This window comes from Mauremys reevesii, linkage group 24 (genome assembly GCF_016161935.1).
Source record: "Mauremys reevesii isolate NIE-2019 linkage group 24, ASM1616193v1, whole genome shotgun sequence".
Lineage (NCBI taxonomy): Eukaryota > Metazoa > Chordata > Testudines > Geoemydidae > Mauremys > Mauremys reevesii.
In genome coordinates, this window is record NC_052646.1 from 12,588,884 (window position 1) to 12,604,046 (window position 15,163).

The 15,163-nt window shown below is 59.6% G+C and overlaps 2 protein-coding genes across 3 annotated transcripts; one reads left to right on the plus strand and one right to left on the minus strand.

Moving 5' to 3' along the window:
* The first annotated feature begins 512 nt into the window (after window positions 1-512).
* LIN37 (lin-37 DREAM MuvB core complex component) lies at window positions 513-10,343 on the plus strand. Of its 2 annotated transcripts, none has more exons than XM_039513389.1 (10): window positions 513-700; window positions 2,459-2,513; window positions 6,114-6,189; window positions 6,577-6,627; window positions 7,005-7,034; window positions 7,652-7,737; window positions 7,979-8,145; window positions 8,864-9,010; window positions 9,445-9,518; window positions 9,643-10,343. In XM_039513389.1, the coding sequence occupies exons 1-10, from the start codon at window positions 620-622 to the stop codon at window positions 9,722-9,724; spliced, it is 849 nt and encodes a 282-aa protein (XP_039369323.1). In that variant the 5' UTR covers window positions 513-619; the 3' UTR covers window positions 9,725-10,343. The 2 variants fall into 2 exon arrangements, with proteins under 2 accessions (XP_039369323.1, XP_039369324.1); XM_039513390.1 differs by lacking the exon at window positions 513-700 and adding an exon at window positions 1,457-1,520.
* A 775-nt stretch (window positions 10,344-11,118) lies between these two features.
* HSPB6 (heat shock protein family B (small) member 6) lies at window positions 11,119-13,674 on the minus strand. The gene is made up of 3 exons (XM_039513391.1): window positions 13,408-13,674; window positions 11,666-11,788; window positions 11,119-11,591 (listed from the first exon to the last, which is right to left on the minus strand). Exons 1-3 carry the CDS (start codon window positions 13,615-13,617, stop codon window positions 11,394-11,396), a joined length of 531 nt encoding a protein of 176 aa, XP_039369325.1. The 5' UTR covers window positions 13,618-13,674; the 3' UTR covers window positions 11,119-11,393.
* Between the last annotated feature and the right edge of the window lie 1,489 nt (window positions 13,675-15,163).

Consider the following 15,163-nt stretch of genomic DNA (forward strand, 5'->3'; position numbering starts at 1 on the left):
AGTAACAGACTTAAAGGTGGCAATTTTGCAACAGAAAAGCTTCAAAAACAGACTCCAACGAGAAACTGCTGAACTTGAATTAATATGCAAATTAGATTACATTAATTTAGGCTTGAATAGAGATTGGGAGTGGCTGGGTCATTGCACAAATTGAATCTATTTCCCCATGGTAAGTATCAACTGTCTGAAATGGGCCATCTTGATTATCACTACAAAAGTTTTTTTCTCCTGCTGATAATAGCTCATCTTAATTAATTAGCCTCTTAGCGTTGGTATGGCAACTTCCAACTTTTCATGTTCTCTGTATGTGTATATATCTCTTCTTACTATATGTTCCATTCTGTGCAGATGATGAAGTGGGCTGTAGCCCACAAAAGCTTATGCTCAAGTAAATTTGTTAGTCAGGTGCCACAGGTACTCCTGTTCTTTTTACATAGCGCCCTTTAACTACAGCTCCCGTGGTGCTCCGCGTCCAGTTCGACCTGTTCTAGCTCTACTATTCCCAGAAGGCAAAGCGCCGGTCCGCAGACACGACGCGGACTACAGCACCCAGCGTGCCTTGCCAGAGAGACCGGGCTGCAATTGGGGCTTGGGCGCTGATTGGCGGCGAAACTCACCAATGGGAGGGTCGCAGATGGCTGGGCCCCGGGTCGGGCTCGGGCGGTTCAGAGTAGCTGCTGCTGGTGTCGGCTGGAGGGAGGTGAGGGGGGTGTGTGTGTCTGAACTCTGGGGGGAGCGGCCGTAGGGGGCGTATGGGAAGGTGGGGTTGGAGCTGTGGGGTGGGGATGTAGGGGTGGGGAGGTATATGGAATGGGGAGTGTTGTCGGTAGGAGGGGTGGGGATGTGTGGGGTATCTTGGTGGGGTGGGGAGCGTAAGGGGTGTATGGGAAACGTGGGGTGGGTGGTGCTATGTGGGGAGAGTTCGGAGGTCGGGAAGGGGGGGTGGGTGGGCTGGAGATCAGGGTGGAGCTATGTGGGGGGAGAGTTTGGGGGTGGGGGGATGTAGAGGGTGGGTAGGTAAGATATGTGTGGGGTAGCTGGGACGGGTGCATGGAGGAAGTGTAGGGAGTGTATGGGGAATGTGGAGTGGGTAGACTGGAGTAGAGTTATGTGGGGAGAGAGTTGGGGATGTGGGAATGGAAGGAATGTAGAGGATGGGGGAGTAGGTTGAGAGGTGTATGGTGGGGGGGGTGAAGATACCTGTGGGAGAGAGTATGGGGTGTGTGGTGGTGATACCGGGGCTGGCCCTGGCCCCTAGGAGAGGTGGGGTATGTGCAGTGGGGGGTTGTATGGTACTGGGCTCTTGCCTGGTCTGCACTGGTGTGTACGGGGTTGTGTGCGCGTGGTGGGCTGGGCCTGGTCTGCATTGGGTGGGGGGTGCAGGCCCATGGCAGTAGGTTGGCTGCACATGGGCCGTGGAACGGCAGGGCCTCTAGCTGCCTCTCACTGCCCCCAGAGCACCCATGGAACTGTGCTTGAAGTTCAGAATCCAACTGTTTCCCAGCACGGCCCTGCCCTAGGTACCATCTTGTCCCTGAGAGGCCCAGAAACTGGCCAATACCACCTGAGCGTTACTGCCTCGAGCCGGCATTCGGCTTTGTCAAAGCAGAGTGGTCTGGAAATTGAGCAGGTGCTGTCCCCCGCTGCAAGCTTGGCTGGTTCTGGTTTTGCCGCTACATTTGGTAGACGAATGGCTCGCGGTTTGCAATCCACCATCCCCAAGGAAATGGGCCCAGAACAGAAAAAGGTACTGCAGCCAAGCCCTGAAATCCTGGATTGTCCCCTTTCTAGAGGATATCAGTTTGGCTGGCTTCAGACGTGAAGATGGTACAGGTTTTGTGCAGTGTCCTGAGGTGGAAAAGTGTCTGTGAAGTGCTGCTCCATTTCTCCATCTGCCCTTGTGGGGCTTTTGGGCTAGCACGTTTCCTCTTAGGTCAGCGTCCCCTTCAGTCTGTCAGCTGGAGCTGAGTGCAGCTGGAGAACTTGGTTTGTTGTGCTATGCACTTGGCCCATTTCAGCCCATCATATCAGTAAGCTAAGCTACAAAGAGCAGGGAAATGACCCTGGTTTCTCTCTGTGGCTTTGCCCTACTGCCAGAAAAACAGGCCAAGCAAAAGCTCTGTACCTTGTTGCATTGGGCAGTCGGTCCCTTTGTTGCTGCTGTTTTGTGTTCCTGTAGCACTGAGTGCTCCAGTTCTCGTCAAAAGCTGGTTGGTGGCTTATTCTGGACTCCTAAGGGCCAATAGAGCTTGTTGAAAAATGTGGCAACTTGATTCAGCATGGAAAGGTCAGGACTCCTGGGTTCTATTTCCCTCCGCCCCATCCCCCTTCTGAGCCAGGATAGAACCCAGGAGTTCTGACTCCCAACGCCCCGCAGCTGTAACCCACCAGACCCCATCCTGCTCTCCATGCCTGTGTCCCCATAGCACGTTCTCTGACCCCTGGTCTCTCTCTGCAGGGTTCCCGGCCCCAGGTCACCATGCTGCCTACAAAGGGGGAAATCGAAAAGCAGGGTAGGTTCTGTACCTCTGTGGATCTGCCTGAAGAGCCCTGGTGGTACCAGATGGCAGGGTGGGCACCCCCAGCCACCTAGTCTGGGATTCTAGCTGCCCCCCAGCCAGGCACTGAAAGACATTCCCACCCCACGGCTGCTCTGTGCCCAGCAGCTGATGCATTCTAAGGAGGCCACAGAACCCACACCCCCGGGGGAGGGTGGTCATGGGGGAAGTTGGGGGTTACATGCCTGTCTCTGCATGGGCTCTACCTGCCCTGGGCATGTTTTGATCCTCAAAATACTTTGGTGAGTGGAGGGTCCCAGTCGCTTGCCATCCAGGATCTTTGGGGCGCAGACCCAGGCATCCACACCCATTCAAAGGGACAAGTTTTGTGACAGTCCAGTCAGGGTTCAGGGTGCACTCCAGTCCAGTCAGGGTTCAGGGTGCACTCCAGCCCAGTGAGGGGTTGTCTCCACTTGCCCTGTAGCCTGGGGTGCCTTCCAGTGCTTTGGCTATGAGCATCCCAGCAGCAATCTACGAGCATGCAGATCACACCTTGAGTGTGTGCTAGACAGCCCTGGACCAGAACCTGTCTGCAGCCCCACCAGCAAGCTGACCCCAATGTGTTCCAAGTCCCAAATTTCCCCCAGACTATACTCTGCCATGTCCAGCCCTCTCCTGGCCAGTTCAGAGAAATAATGCGGTTCCTTTGCTCCTCGAAAGACACCCACCCATCACAGCTTATTAACCTCACTGGGGTGAATGCACGTGCCATTTAAACACAGCGCTGAGTTGGCGTGTATTAAGAATAAGACCCATTTATGAACAATAGGACACGATAAGTGATGCCAAGTAAAAACAGTCAAGTTAGAAAGGGGTACAGGCAAAACACAAGTGAAAACATATGTCTAAAACAATCGATCAAGGTGGTCATGCTGGTCTGTCTGCCCACTTGCTCTTCCCAGCCTCAATCAGGACCTTAACAAAAGCACAACACGCTGGCTTCCTTGGTCCTTTTAGGTGCAAGAACTTTACCTAAGTAGATTTCTCACCTGTATTCAGTTCCAGAAACTTCAACCCCCCTATGGTGGAAGGACCCATTTTTCTTAGCTTGCAAGAGTCTGATCTCTTGTGTCTAGTGACGGGTGCTGGAGATGGCTTCTCTACTTGCCTTATACCTTCAGAGAGCTTGTTCTAAGCAGCAGGTTGACCTCAAACTGTTTGTTTCCCATGGGCTTCCCATCCCCAGTATGGTTTCTGTGTAAATGGGCCTGTCTGTTGGTTGTGATCACACCTTGCTTAATCTCCTGGGAGGCAGGGAGCTGCCTGGCTGGAGTGAGCTGTTTCTCCCTGTGTGTGGACACAGGCTGTAAAACATCACCTCACTAAGTGTCAGTACTTCCCCCATAGCATTAATACAGACATCTCCCCATGATATTCATCACCAAGTGTGTCATTAGCTTTCAGAAAAGACCTCACTTGATACCCTCTGATAATACGTAATATTGTATGCAACCCGTTGAGTCAGTTGCTTATCATTGAGGTTCAGTGCCCGAGGGGGGGGGCTCCATCTTTATAGCACAATCAACCTTTGCATTGTTTGCTGTGGACAGTAGAACCCCGACCCAGCTTCTCTGGGCATGTGGGTTCAGTGACATTGTATTTGCAATCACAGATGTGTGTAGAAAGCCCGACAACGTTGTGTGGTCGAAGGCATGTCGAGGGCTGTAATAAGGGACAAATCTTGGCTGAGAAGCCTGTTCTGGCTAGTCCAGACTTGAGCTGTGCACAGACACCTCACGTGTTGGGTTAGGGGCTGCACTAATGCAATCAGGGGACAGTAATAACCCCCCCACACACACCTGCTTTCTGAAGCAAGAATCTGACACCCACTGAACAGAATGATGCTGTCATAGAAAGAGAATGCTGAGCCGGAGCGTGGGCAGTGCAACAGAAATTCTGGGGCCTAACCGATCACTCTGCATTAGCATGATGGCTCCAGTCCCAAACCGCTCTGATGGAGCATGACGCTCCAAGAATATGAGATGGAAATTGTACATAGAGAACAGAGACCCTGGTCCAGGAAACAGGGCCTTTGGGTCGGCCAGTGGGTAACCCTCCTGCAGTGTTGTAAGGGGGGAGGTGACCTGAAGTATGGCTGGATTCACGCCCTTTGTACAAAATATGCCTTGAGAAGTGCCAATGGAAAGCTCATGACTCACTGGGTATTAATATCATCGTGTAGTGTGGCTACAGGCAACTGGTGCAAAGTTATGGATGTAAACGGAAATAATTGGCAAGTGGTTGCCAGCCGAGCAGGAGCTACCCCACTGTAGCCAGAAGGGTGAGTTTTCCACTCCTGCAGTGCTCTGAAAGACAGTGAGAATGTCGTGTAAACAGGCCCACCACACTCACAAAGAGGGGAGGTGAAAGCCAATCACGTGTCTCGTGCATTCGGTTACACGGGCAGATTTTCATCTTAGCAGACAACTCCAGTGGGGTGGTAGGGGACAGACCTCACTGTGCCACCTCACAGCTGAAATAGGCTTTTGTCATTGACATTTTCGAGGGGCCAGGTGATCTGGCTGTCCCCTAAGACGACAAAGGATCTAGCCCCCTTTGACTTTGGAGAATCGATCCGGCCCTTGGGGTTCGGTCAGCCGGTTTGGCAGAGACATGGGGAGGTTTGTTACTTTCCACCACATCTGCCTTGTTAAGTTTCCGTCACTAGACCATGTTTTCTCTCCTTTTCCCTTGTAACTGTTCCTGCCACTTGAACTCATTGCAAAGCTCTCTTTGGAATTACATGAACGTTATTTATGTTGAATCTCGACCCATCCCGGGCTGTGTTTGAACTCAGCTGTTGGGGAACTTCAGTTCAAGTAACAAACAGTGGGCTGTTGACTCTGTAAAGAAGCAGCAGACCCAAACCTCCCTCTGAGGTCTGGACATCTCAGAACACACAGTTTGGGGAGATTCCGGGCTGGCTAGGGCATGGACTCACCTAACCCATTGATAACCAAGGCTGGGTATCACAGGCCGGCTCCTGGAGCAAAAGTATTGGATGAGGGCTGGCCATAGAGCGCATGCTTGGTCCTGACCGGGGGCGTCCCAGGCAAACAGCTACAGTAGCAAGGTGTTGAGAGACATGTTGGGGTAAGCGAAGACACAACACTTCCCCCGGCTGGATTGCACCCCACAACGTGACAGATTCTGTTTTGTCTCCCCGGGTTCAGGTTTCTTCAATTCCTATCCCACAGCAGTCTTAGGACCTCCTGTGTTTTGTCCTGGCTTGGGGAGGGGAGTGGGGTTTAGTGGTTATGGCAAGGGGGGGGCTTGGATTCAGGACTTTTGGATTCTAGTCTAACCCTGCAAGAGCCCAAGAGACAAGGTGCTAACCCCTTTGCTCTGGCCAGTTGTAGCTTGTGTGTTTAGCTCTTCCCCAGCTGCCCCGCCCCAGAGATGGCTGCGTTCCAGCACCGGGCAAGCCATCCCTGTGCGTGGAGGAGCCCTTTGGGATCTGCAGAGCCTGGAGGGGCTGGCCATGTGGGAAGGCGCAGGCTCCTCTCCCACCATTGCGCTCAGGGCTCCATGTGTCTGTTACACTTCCCACCGCAGATCAGGAGACGACCAACGCCCGGAGCCGTCTTGATGCTGTGCTGCAGTGTCTGCTGGAGAAGAGCGATGTGGACCGGTGGGTGGAGACGCATGCAGATTGGTTGGGGGGTGAGAGTGTAGGCTGGGAGTTGGGCTTAGAACAGAGCTGGGGGCATTTGGGGCCTTTCACCTCTAGGGGGCACCAGTTCTAATCCACCCCCAGGGTAGGAGTCTAGTGGGCTGCCTTGGGGCAGCAGAGAAAGGGACACGGGGCCTTTCCCTTTTAGGGGGCACCCCTGGGTGGGGGACTGGCTGACTCAGGGGCATGGGGAATGGCAATGGGGCCTTTCCCCTTTTGGGAGTGCTGGGTCCCTCCAGCCCCACGGCAGTGGGTCAGCTGGCTCGGGGCCTGGGCCCCCAGGGTTGCATGCCATAGGGGACAGGATTGGGCTGGCTCTGATTTGGACTGACATGCTCCTTGCAGGGAACAGATGGACGAGGATGCCGGGAAGACCTCCAGCGACCCGCTCAGCAAGTAAGGAGCCTCCGGCCAGGAGCTGTTGTGGGGCTTGGTGGGGGGAGACTTTCTCTTGGGGCCCCTTGGAAAAGCAAGTCAGAGCTGGGAGGGCTCGTAATGTTCCAGCGCTGAGCTGTGGGGTTGGCTGGATTGTCCCCTTCACTCAGCAGTGCGTTACCCCAGCTGGGTTCAGCTCCCCACCCCCTCAGCTGTGCAGATTCTACCCCACTGACCTCCACCCTGCTCTTCAGACCCTGTTCCTCCTCTCGGGTCAGGGGTGTGGGCAGGATTGGAGCAGGGGGCACCATGTCTAGCAGCTGGGGCCTGCTGCCCCTGAGAAGGGTGGGGGGCCTTACACCTTGGGCCTCACCTCCCCTCTCCTCTTGTCTTTGCAGGGACTCCTCCCCCTCCGCAGCTGGGAAGAGGTGTGTACATCCAGCAGCATGGTGCCTCGCTGTGCGCCATAGGGCTGCCAGGCCCAGACACCACCCCGACGGGAGATGGACGAGCAGTGGGGGCCTGGGGTCTAGTGGGTTAGAGCAGGGGGGCTGGGAACCAGGATGCCTGGGTTCTCTCTCAGCTGTGGGCAGGGAGCGGGGTCTGGTAGGTTGGGAGGGAGGCAATCAGGACTCCTGGGTTCTTTCCCTCTTGAGCCATTTGACCTGATGCAAGTCCCTTTGCAATCAGCACCTCAGTTTTGAAGTGGAGGTGACACCCCCAGCTCTTGGAAGGGCATTATGAGGCTGAAGTTGTTTGTTGTTAAAGGGCTTAGAGATTCTCAGGCAATAGTCATTGTGTGGCTGTTCCCCAGCTGCCCCACCCCAGAGCTGGCTGCATTTCAGTGCTGGGCGAGCCCTGTGCGGGGAGGGGGGTGGTAGGATGGTGCTGGGATGGGGATATCTGTAGGGAAGAACTGGCAAGCTCCATATGTCTGGGCCCCCATTTGGCCCTATGGCGGGGAGTCCCTTGGGCTCTGTCCCTGGAGGTGTCGGGGCTTGGCTGTCCACCATTGCTCTGTGTGTCCCCCCGCCCCCCATGGCAGGCCCTCCGCACGGTTCTCCCATCACCGGCGCAAGAAGAGGAAGGAGACAGATGATGGATTGACTGAGAGTGGCCAGCAGAGACAGAGTAAGTGGGGGTGGGGCATAGGGCCTTCCCCTCTAGGAGGTGCTGGCTCCTATCTGGCCTCAGGGCAGGGGACTGGCTGGTTTGGGGGATGTGGGGGACTGGAACACGGCTGGGTTGCGGGGGGGGCACAGAATGGAGCATAGGGCCATTCTCTTTCCCCCCCGGGTGCTGGCTCAGATCCTGGGCGGTGGGCTGGCTAGTGGGGGTTCCCATCTGACGGTTTTGCCGCCCTGACCCCCAGACACCTACATCATCAAGCTGTTTGACCGGAGTGTGGACCTGGCGCAGTTTGCGGAGAGCACCCCGCTGTACCCCATCTGCCGGGCCTGGATGAGGAACAGTCCTGCTGTGCGCGGGAGGGAGCGCTCTCCCAGCCCCCCGCTGCCCACCCTGCCCGAGGATGAGGAGGTAGGGGGTATATGGGGGAGGGGCTGTGTGGGGTACCATCCCCCTCATGGGGTAGGGGCTGAGTGGGGTGTCCCTTCCCCCTGCTCTGTGTTCCCAGTGGGCTGAGGGGCAGGAATGGGGGAGGGGTTGTGCAGGGTCCCCCCACCCCTTGCCGTGACCTGCTCTGCGTTCCCATGGGGCTGAGGGGCAGGGATGGGGGAAGGGCTGTGCGGGGGGGTCCCCCCCGCCCCTTGCCATGACCTGCTCTGCGTTCCCAGGGGGCTGAGGGGCAGGGATGGGGGAAGGGCTGTGCGGGGGGTCCCCCCCGCCCCTTGCCATGACCTGCTCTGCGTTCCCATGGGGATATGGGGCAGGGATGGGGAAAGGGCTGTGCGGGGTCCCCCCCTGCCGTGACCTGCTCTGCGTTCCCAGGGGGCTGAGGGGCAGGGATGGGGGAAGGGCTGTGCGGGTCTCCCTGCCTCTTGCCGTGACCTGCTCTGCGTTCCTATAGGGATGAGGGGCAGGGATGGGGGAGGGGTTGTGCGGGGTCCCCCCACCCCTTGCCGTGACCTGCTCTGCGTTCCCATGGGGATATGGGGCAGGGATGGGGAAAGGGCTGTGCCGGGTCCCCCCCTGCCGTGACCTGCTCTGTGTTCCCAGGGGGATGAGGGGCAGGGATGGGGGAAGGGCTGTGTGGGGTCCCCCCCGCCCCTTGCCGTGACCTGCTCTGCGTTCCCAGGGGGCTGAGGGGCTGAACGGGAAGAGCCAGGATGTGTACAAGCTGCCCCCACCGTGTGCTGGCCTGGAGAATGCAGGCGGGGAGTCTGTGAGCGCCAGGATACCCTCCCCACTGCCACCCGAGGATGGGGAGTCGCCCCCTGACACGGTGAGGGAGGGGCCCCACGCGGCTGTGTCCACCCCCTGCCCAGGGCCTCAGGCCAGCTGAGCTTTGGCCTCTTCCCTCCCCCACCTGCAGGGGGTGCTGCAGCCCCCCTCAGTCTGCCCCCCATCCACTGCTGTGCTCTCACAGCCTGGACTAATGCCCTGCCACTCTCCATGGGTTCCGTGGGGTCCCCGATACTGGGTCCCAGCCTTGCAGGCTGCCTGCCCCCTATCTCCCACCTGGTTCTCTCTACCCCTGCCTTCCTGCTCTTCTGACCCACTTCTCCTGGGGCCCACCCCCCAACTACCCATCTCCCCCCACATACTATGCACCAACCATGACACTGCCCCTCCCCCCGGGGGGTCGACCTCCTGCAGGCTACTGCTCTCCCAGGTTCCCCCCTGACCTGACGTGTTCTCTCTCCCCCTCCCCCGTAGACCCCTGATGCACGGCCCTCGATGTCTTCACTCATCTATAAGAACATGGAGCGCTGGAAGAAGATCCGCCAGCGGTGGGTGTGCCAGAGGGGCGGAGGGAGGGTGTTCTTCCCCTGGGGGCGCTTCAGCCTTGGGGGGCGGGGGGGGGGGCGGGTCTTGATCCTCCTGCCCCATCTCTTCTTTCTGCTGCCCCCACAGGTGGAAGGAGGCATCGCACCGGAACCAGCTGCGCTACACCGAGAGCATGAAGATCCTCAAGGAGATGTACGAGCGGCAGTGATGGGCCCCGCACCCTGCCCAGGCCCCCCTCTGGGAGTGGAGCCGGTTGGGTGCCCCACCTCTGGGTGGGGGGCCACTCCTAGTAGAAAGCAGCCTCGTACGCTGGTCTTGGTGCTGGGGAGAGTGGTCTAGCTCGGGGCTGCCCCTCATGCCCTGCTTCTGTCCCCTGGCTGGGCTCTGTAAGGGGTGGGGCTGCCCCCAGTGGAGGCAGTGGCTAGTGCATGTAAAGGGACCTAGTCTCCCATCCCACCATCTCTCTTCCCTCTCCCCTCCCCTGCACTGTTCTAACATAGCCAATAAACAGAGTCCCAGGCGCCTGGCTCACCTGTGTCATGGGGGGGTGACACCCTGGAGCGGCCCAGGCAGAAGCCCCCTTTGGGGGGAATTCACAGCTGAAGGCAATGCAGCAGGGGCAGGGAGATAGGTGCGGCTGAGATGTGGGGTCCTGCCTCACCCCTGTGGGTAAAGGGGCTCAGGTGGGGCCAGACCCCTGTAAACCACACCTGAGCTGTTCCACAAAGGGTTAATCAGCCTTGAGTGCCCCCTTCCCCTCAAGAACAGAGGGGTGTGTCTCAGTGATGTCATGCTGGTACAAAGGGGCAGAGCAGGGCGTTTGCACTGACCATGCCCTGGTGGCTGGGCTAGCCAGTGTCTGGCAGCTTGTCCAGGGTGGGACAGTGCCCCAGGGCCTCTAGTGAGGGGGTGCAGTGTGTGTGGGACCTGGGGGGAGCATGAGGTGAGAGAGCAGGGTTGGGAGGTGTTACTGTAACCCATGCCCTGTGAGTATGGTTACATGTGTACCCCCTGCAGCTCCCCCACCCCACATATGCAGCCATAGGTATACCACCATATGGCCCAGGGCCACCCTGGTTATCTTTCAGCCCCAGGCAACAGGTGCGCTCTAACACAGTGCCAGAAAACAGGCGCACCACACAGCCCCAAACACCTGTTACACTCTGACATACAACTCCAAACTGCTGCCTGCCATGCGCAGCCCTAGGGAACAGGTCCCCGTACCTGCCATGCACTGCCCTGGGCAATAGGCGCCCGTACCTGCCATGCACTGCCCTGGGCAATAGGCGCCCGCACCTGCCATGCACTGCTCTGGGCAACAGGCGCGTTCTGCTGTATAATCTTAAACCGGTGCACCCTGACATCCTCTTTGCTACGCACTACCTGCCCCCACTGCCAAACAACCCCAGCCAGGTTCATCCTGACCACTACGCCTGTCCTGTCCCCCAATAGGTTCAGACCAACCACTGCACACAATTCCTACCATGCATCCCTGTGACTTACTTCCACAACTCCCCGCCCTCCTCCCAGGCAGCACCCCTGGGTGAAATCCCACCCCACCCCCAGCAGTGCCCCCCAGAAACAACCACAGGGAGGCACCGGTCCAGCAGGTGAGTGGAGTTTATTGGCCGAGCTCCCGGCTTCATACAGCACCAGCCATAGATAAGAAAACACCCTGCAAAGCAGCTGGGGGCGGGGGGGCAGGAGCAAATCCCAGCTCTCTGCTCCCCTGGGACACCCCCAGCTCTCTGCTCCCCTGGGCCTGGAAAGGGGACCCCCTGAAATTCTGCTGTCCCAAGGGGCTCGGGGAGGGTGATGCCCATAGGGGGTGGCTGTGTCCTTGGGGGGGGGCGGGTAGAGGCGGATTCTTGCCCCCCCTATTTCCCGGTGACAGCAGGGCTCTGCTGGTGGGTGATAGGGACGGTGCGCTCCTGGCCCTTGCCCTCTGGTTTGGTGGGCGCTGTGATGGAGAGTATGCCGTCGGGTGAGAGGGACGAAGTGATGGTGGCGGGGTCCACACCCCGGGGCAGCCCATAGCGCCGGTGGAACTCGCGGGAGATGTAGCCGTGCTCGTCCTGGGGGCAAGAGAGAAGGCATTAGTGTGGGGGGAGGAGGGCAGGGGGGGCACCCTGGGCTGGGGAGGCCATACCGGACGCTCCTCATGTTTGGCGTGCACCTCCACGTAGTCACCCACCACCTTCACGCTCAGCTCCTCGGGTGAGAAATGCTTCACGTCCAGCAGCACCGAGAACCGGTCCTTGTCCAGCGTCATCTGCAGGGGCAGAGCAGCGGGTGAGGGCACTGCCGGGGGAAGCTCGCTGGGGTTGGGCACTGTCAGAGGGAAGGTTCCAGGAGTGGGGGCCAGGCATGGCCAGGGAGAAGCTTGCAGCACCGGGGGCTGGGGCTGGGGCCGGGCACTGCCAGAGGGAAGCTCATGGGGCCAGGGATGGGCACTGACTGGGGGAAACTTGCAGTACTGTGGGTTGGGACTGCACACTGCTGGAGGGAAGCTTGTAAGTCCTGGGTGGGGCACTGCCGGAGAAAAGCTCACAGCACCTAGGGCTGGACACTGTAGGGGGTGGAACTCATGGGGGCTGGGGCTGGGCACTGTCGGGGAAGCTCACAGCGCCTAGGACTGGGCACTGCATGGGGGAGCTCATGGGAGCTGGGCACTGCCAGGGGGGAGCTCGCAGTGCTGGAGTTCCAGCCCTCCCGCTGAGCCCTGCCCCTGCCGGAGCCTGCAGATGCTGGTGCGGTGAGGGATGCAGCGCCTGGGGGAGGACGGAATAATGGGGTCCAGAACTGGGGGGGAGATAGCTGCTCCCCCCCATCCCTGTGGCTGGCAGCCCGACCAGCTGGCAGCAGGCGCTGCACGGCACAGGAATGTTACCATAATAGGGCAGCCTCTGCTTCTGCCCTGTCACCTCTCTCCTCGCTGGGGCTCCAAGGGTTGGGGGCACCTGCACCCCAATATGCCTGTGTATATCAGCACCCCCCCAGTCTCCCTGCTCCCAGCACAGCCCTGGGGGAGCTTGTAGCCCCTGGCTGGGGCACTGGGGTGAGGCTCTGGTATTTGGGGTATGGGCCTGGCAGAGCAGAATTTGGGGGTGCAAAGAGCATGCGGGCCATGCATGGATCTGGGGGTACAGTGAGCACAGGAAACACCTGGATTTGGGGGTGCAGAGAGCAGAGGCTAGCCCTGGATTTAGGGGGCAGGGGGGTAGCAGGGAATGGGGATGCAGGGAGGGACAGAAGGGGTGTGGATTATAGGATGCAGCAAGGGGACATGGCCAGAATTGGGGGTGCAGGGTGGAAGCTATACATGGAGTTAGGGGTGCAGCGAGAGTAGAGGACATTAATGGGTGGCTCTGGGGGGCCAGCAGCGGGTGGGGCCTGGGTGCGGCTGTACAGGAAGGGTGGAGACCACACACAGATCCAGGGGGTGAAGCAAGGGGGAGCAAGGATGTGGGGAGCAGTGAGGGTGATGCAGAGATTTTTGGGGCAGTCAGGGGGTGCAGAGCTTGGGGGGGTATAGGGATTGGGGACAGTGAGGGTAATGCTAGGATTTGGGGGGCAGTGAAGAGGCAGGAGTATGGGGGTGCAGTGAGGGTGGGGCAAGGATTGGGGGAAGGGATTGGTTCAGCGAGGGAGTGTGGGGATTCAGTGGGCAGTAAGGGGGTGCAGGTTTTTGGGGTGCAGTAAGGGCTGGAGGGGTGCAGGAATTTGGGGCAGTGGGGGTGCAGGAATTTGGGGTGCAGGGATTGGGGCAGTGGAGGTGCAGGTTTTAGGGTGCAGTGATTTGGGGCAGTGGGGGGGTACAGGGAATGGGGGCAGCAAGGGGAGCAGGGAGGGGGAGCAGGGATAGGAGGCAATGAGGGGCACCTGACCCACCTCGGAGAGGCCAGTGTCGGGCAGAGCCACGCCAGGGGGGCGACCATAAAGGGAGCCGGGGCCGAGGCCGGCGGCAGGGCAGAGGGTCGCCAGGTCGCTCTCCAGCAGCCCCTCGCCGAAGCGCTGGTCGAAGAGACGGTTGGTGAGGAAGGGGCTGAAGCCAGGGCCCATGGGCCGGCGCAGCCAGGGGTGGTGGATGGCGACGTCCATGGCAGCTGGGTCGGGGCGTCCGTCTGCAGCCGCCCTGCATCAGGGCCTTATATCCCACGGGCGTGGAAGGCGCTAGAAGCCTGGGCGAGGAGGGATGGCCGGGCACTGGGCCAAGAGGAGGGCTGGGCTGCCTGCCAGGCCTGCGGGGCCAGGCGGGACCGGCACAGAGCGACAGACCGACCTGCACTGATGCAGACAGACGGACAGGGTGGGCAACCCAGCCGCCTGTCACCAGAGACAGGCCAAGTCGGGGGCAGATCGCAGGCCTGGATCCCACAGAGGGGGGAAGGTCCTGGGGGCGGGGAGGGGGCATCACTCCTGGCCAAGGGGCTGGGAAGCTGTGAGCACAGACAGACAGCTCTGCCCCTCCAGCTGGGGGATGGACAGACACCCCCAGAGCTCAGCCCCTCCAGCTGGGGGATGGACAGACAGACACCCCCAGGGCTCTGCCCCTCCAGCAGGGACAGACAGACACCCCCAGGGCTCAGCCCCTCCAGCTGGGGGATGGACAGACACCCCCCCCCCACATTCACACAAGTGTGTATGTCTGGCCCTGCTGGAGGTGCTGAGCCCTACTCTGTGCACCCCCACCCCCATGAGAGCCCCTCTGGGAGGCCGGCTCCAGACACAACACAGACTGTGCCCCTGACCCCGACCAGGACCCGACTCCCCTCCCCCTCCTCCCAGCCCTGTGAGCACCCACCCCACACGTCTGTGGGCCACTGCCCAGGGAGGGCACTGCATGTGGTGTGCTGGGGAGGGGCAGGGGTGAGATGGCCAGGCAGTGGGATGGGGTGGGTATCCGGCACCTGCACCCTGCCCCAGGCACATCCTCCCCCAATCCCATTCGGGGAGCTGCGCCCCAGACACAGAGCCAGGCTGAGCTGGCTGGGCACAGGAGGGGCTTGGGCACAGAATAAAGGAGATTGCGCTACCAGGGTCCTGCCTGGCTAGATGCTGCTAGATGCCTGGCTAGACACAGCAGCAGTGTCCCTAGTTGGCTTGAATACATTGTGTGTGGTGCTTAGAGCATTGGGGGGGGGGGGCGCTGGGAGCCAGGACTCCTCGGTCCTTTCCCCAGCTCTGAGAGGGCAGTGGGGGCTGGGGGTTAAAGCATGGGGGTCTCTTTAAGGCTCTGTCCCAGGTACCACCCAGCAAGATTCTGTGCCCAAAGCCTGAGGCCAAATGTGCTCATGTTACTATATCAGGGATTAGCCCATGTGTCAGGCATCCGCCAAGGGACTGTGGCTAAAGTGCGTGCCGCACATGGGGGGCTGGGGGACTGGCAGGCTCTGGGGGATGGGGCACGGGACCTTTCCCCTCTAGGGGGCGTCAGCTCTGGGCTCTGCCCAGCTGGTGGTCTCTGTGTAACAAGTGTTGTGGGTGTGAGCAGGGGCACACCGCGACGAATCCCACACACTGCCCGATGCCCCCGGCACGGTGCCTGCCAAAGATCCAAACCCAGCTACAGAGCCACAGCTGGACACGGGTGCCACCTGGCTTGCAGCCCCAGACACGGCTAGAGCACCCCACACACCGACCCAGC

Coding starts and splice junctions, on each gene's coding strand:
- LIN37 (XM_039513389.1), top strand. CDS start 620: ATGGGAGGGTCGCAGATGGCTGGGCCCCGGGTCGGGCTCGGGCGGTTC. Junction 8,146..8,863: donor CCCTGCCCGAGGATGAGGAG/GTAGGGGGTATA, acceptor CTGCGTTCCCAG/GGGGCTGAGGGGCTGAACGG. Junction 9,011..9,444: donor GGGAGTCGCCCCCTGACACG/GTGAGGGAGGGG, acceptor CCTCCCCCGTAG/ACCCCTGATGCACGGCCCTC.
- HSPB6 (XM_039513391.1), bottom strand. CDS start 13,617: ATGGACGTCGCCATCCACCACCCCTGGCTGCGCCGGCCCATGGGCCCT. Junction 11,789..13,407: donor CCGACACTGGCCTCTCCGAG/GTGGGTCAGGTG, acceptor CTGCCCCTGCAG/ATGACGCTGGACAAGGACCG. Junction 11,592..11,665: donor CCAAACATGAGGAGCGTCCG/GTATGGCCTCCC, acceptor TCTTGCCCCCAG/GACGAGCACGGCTACATCTC.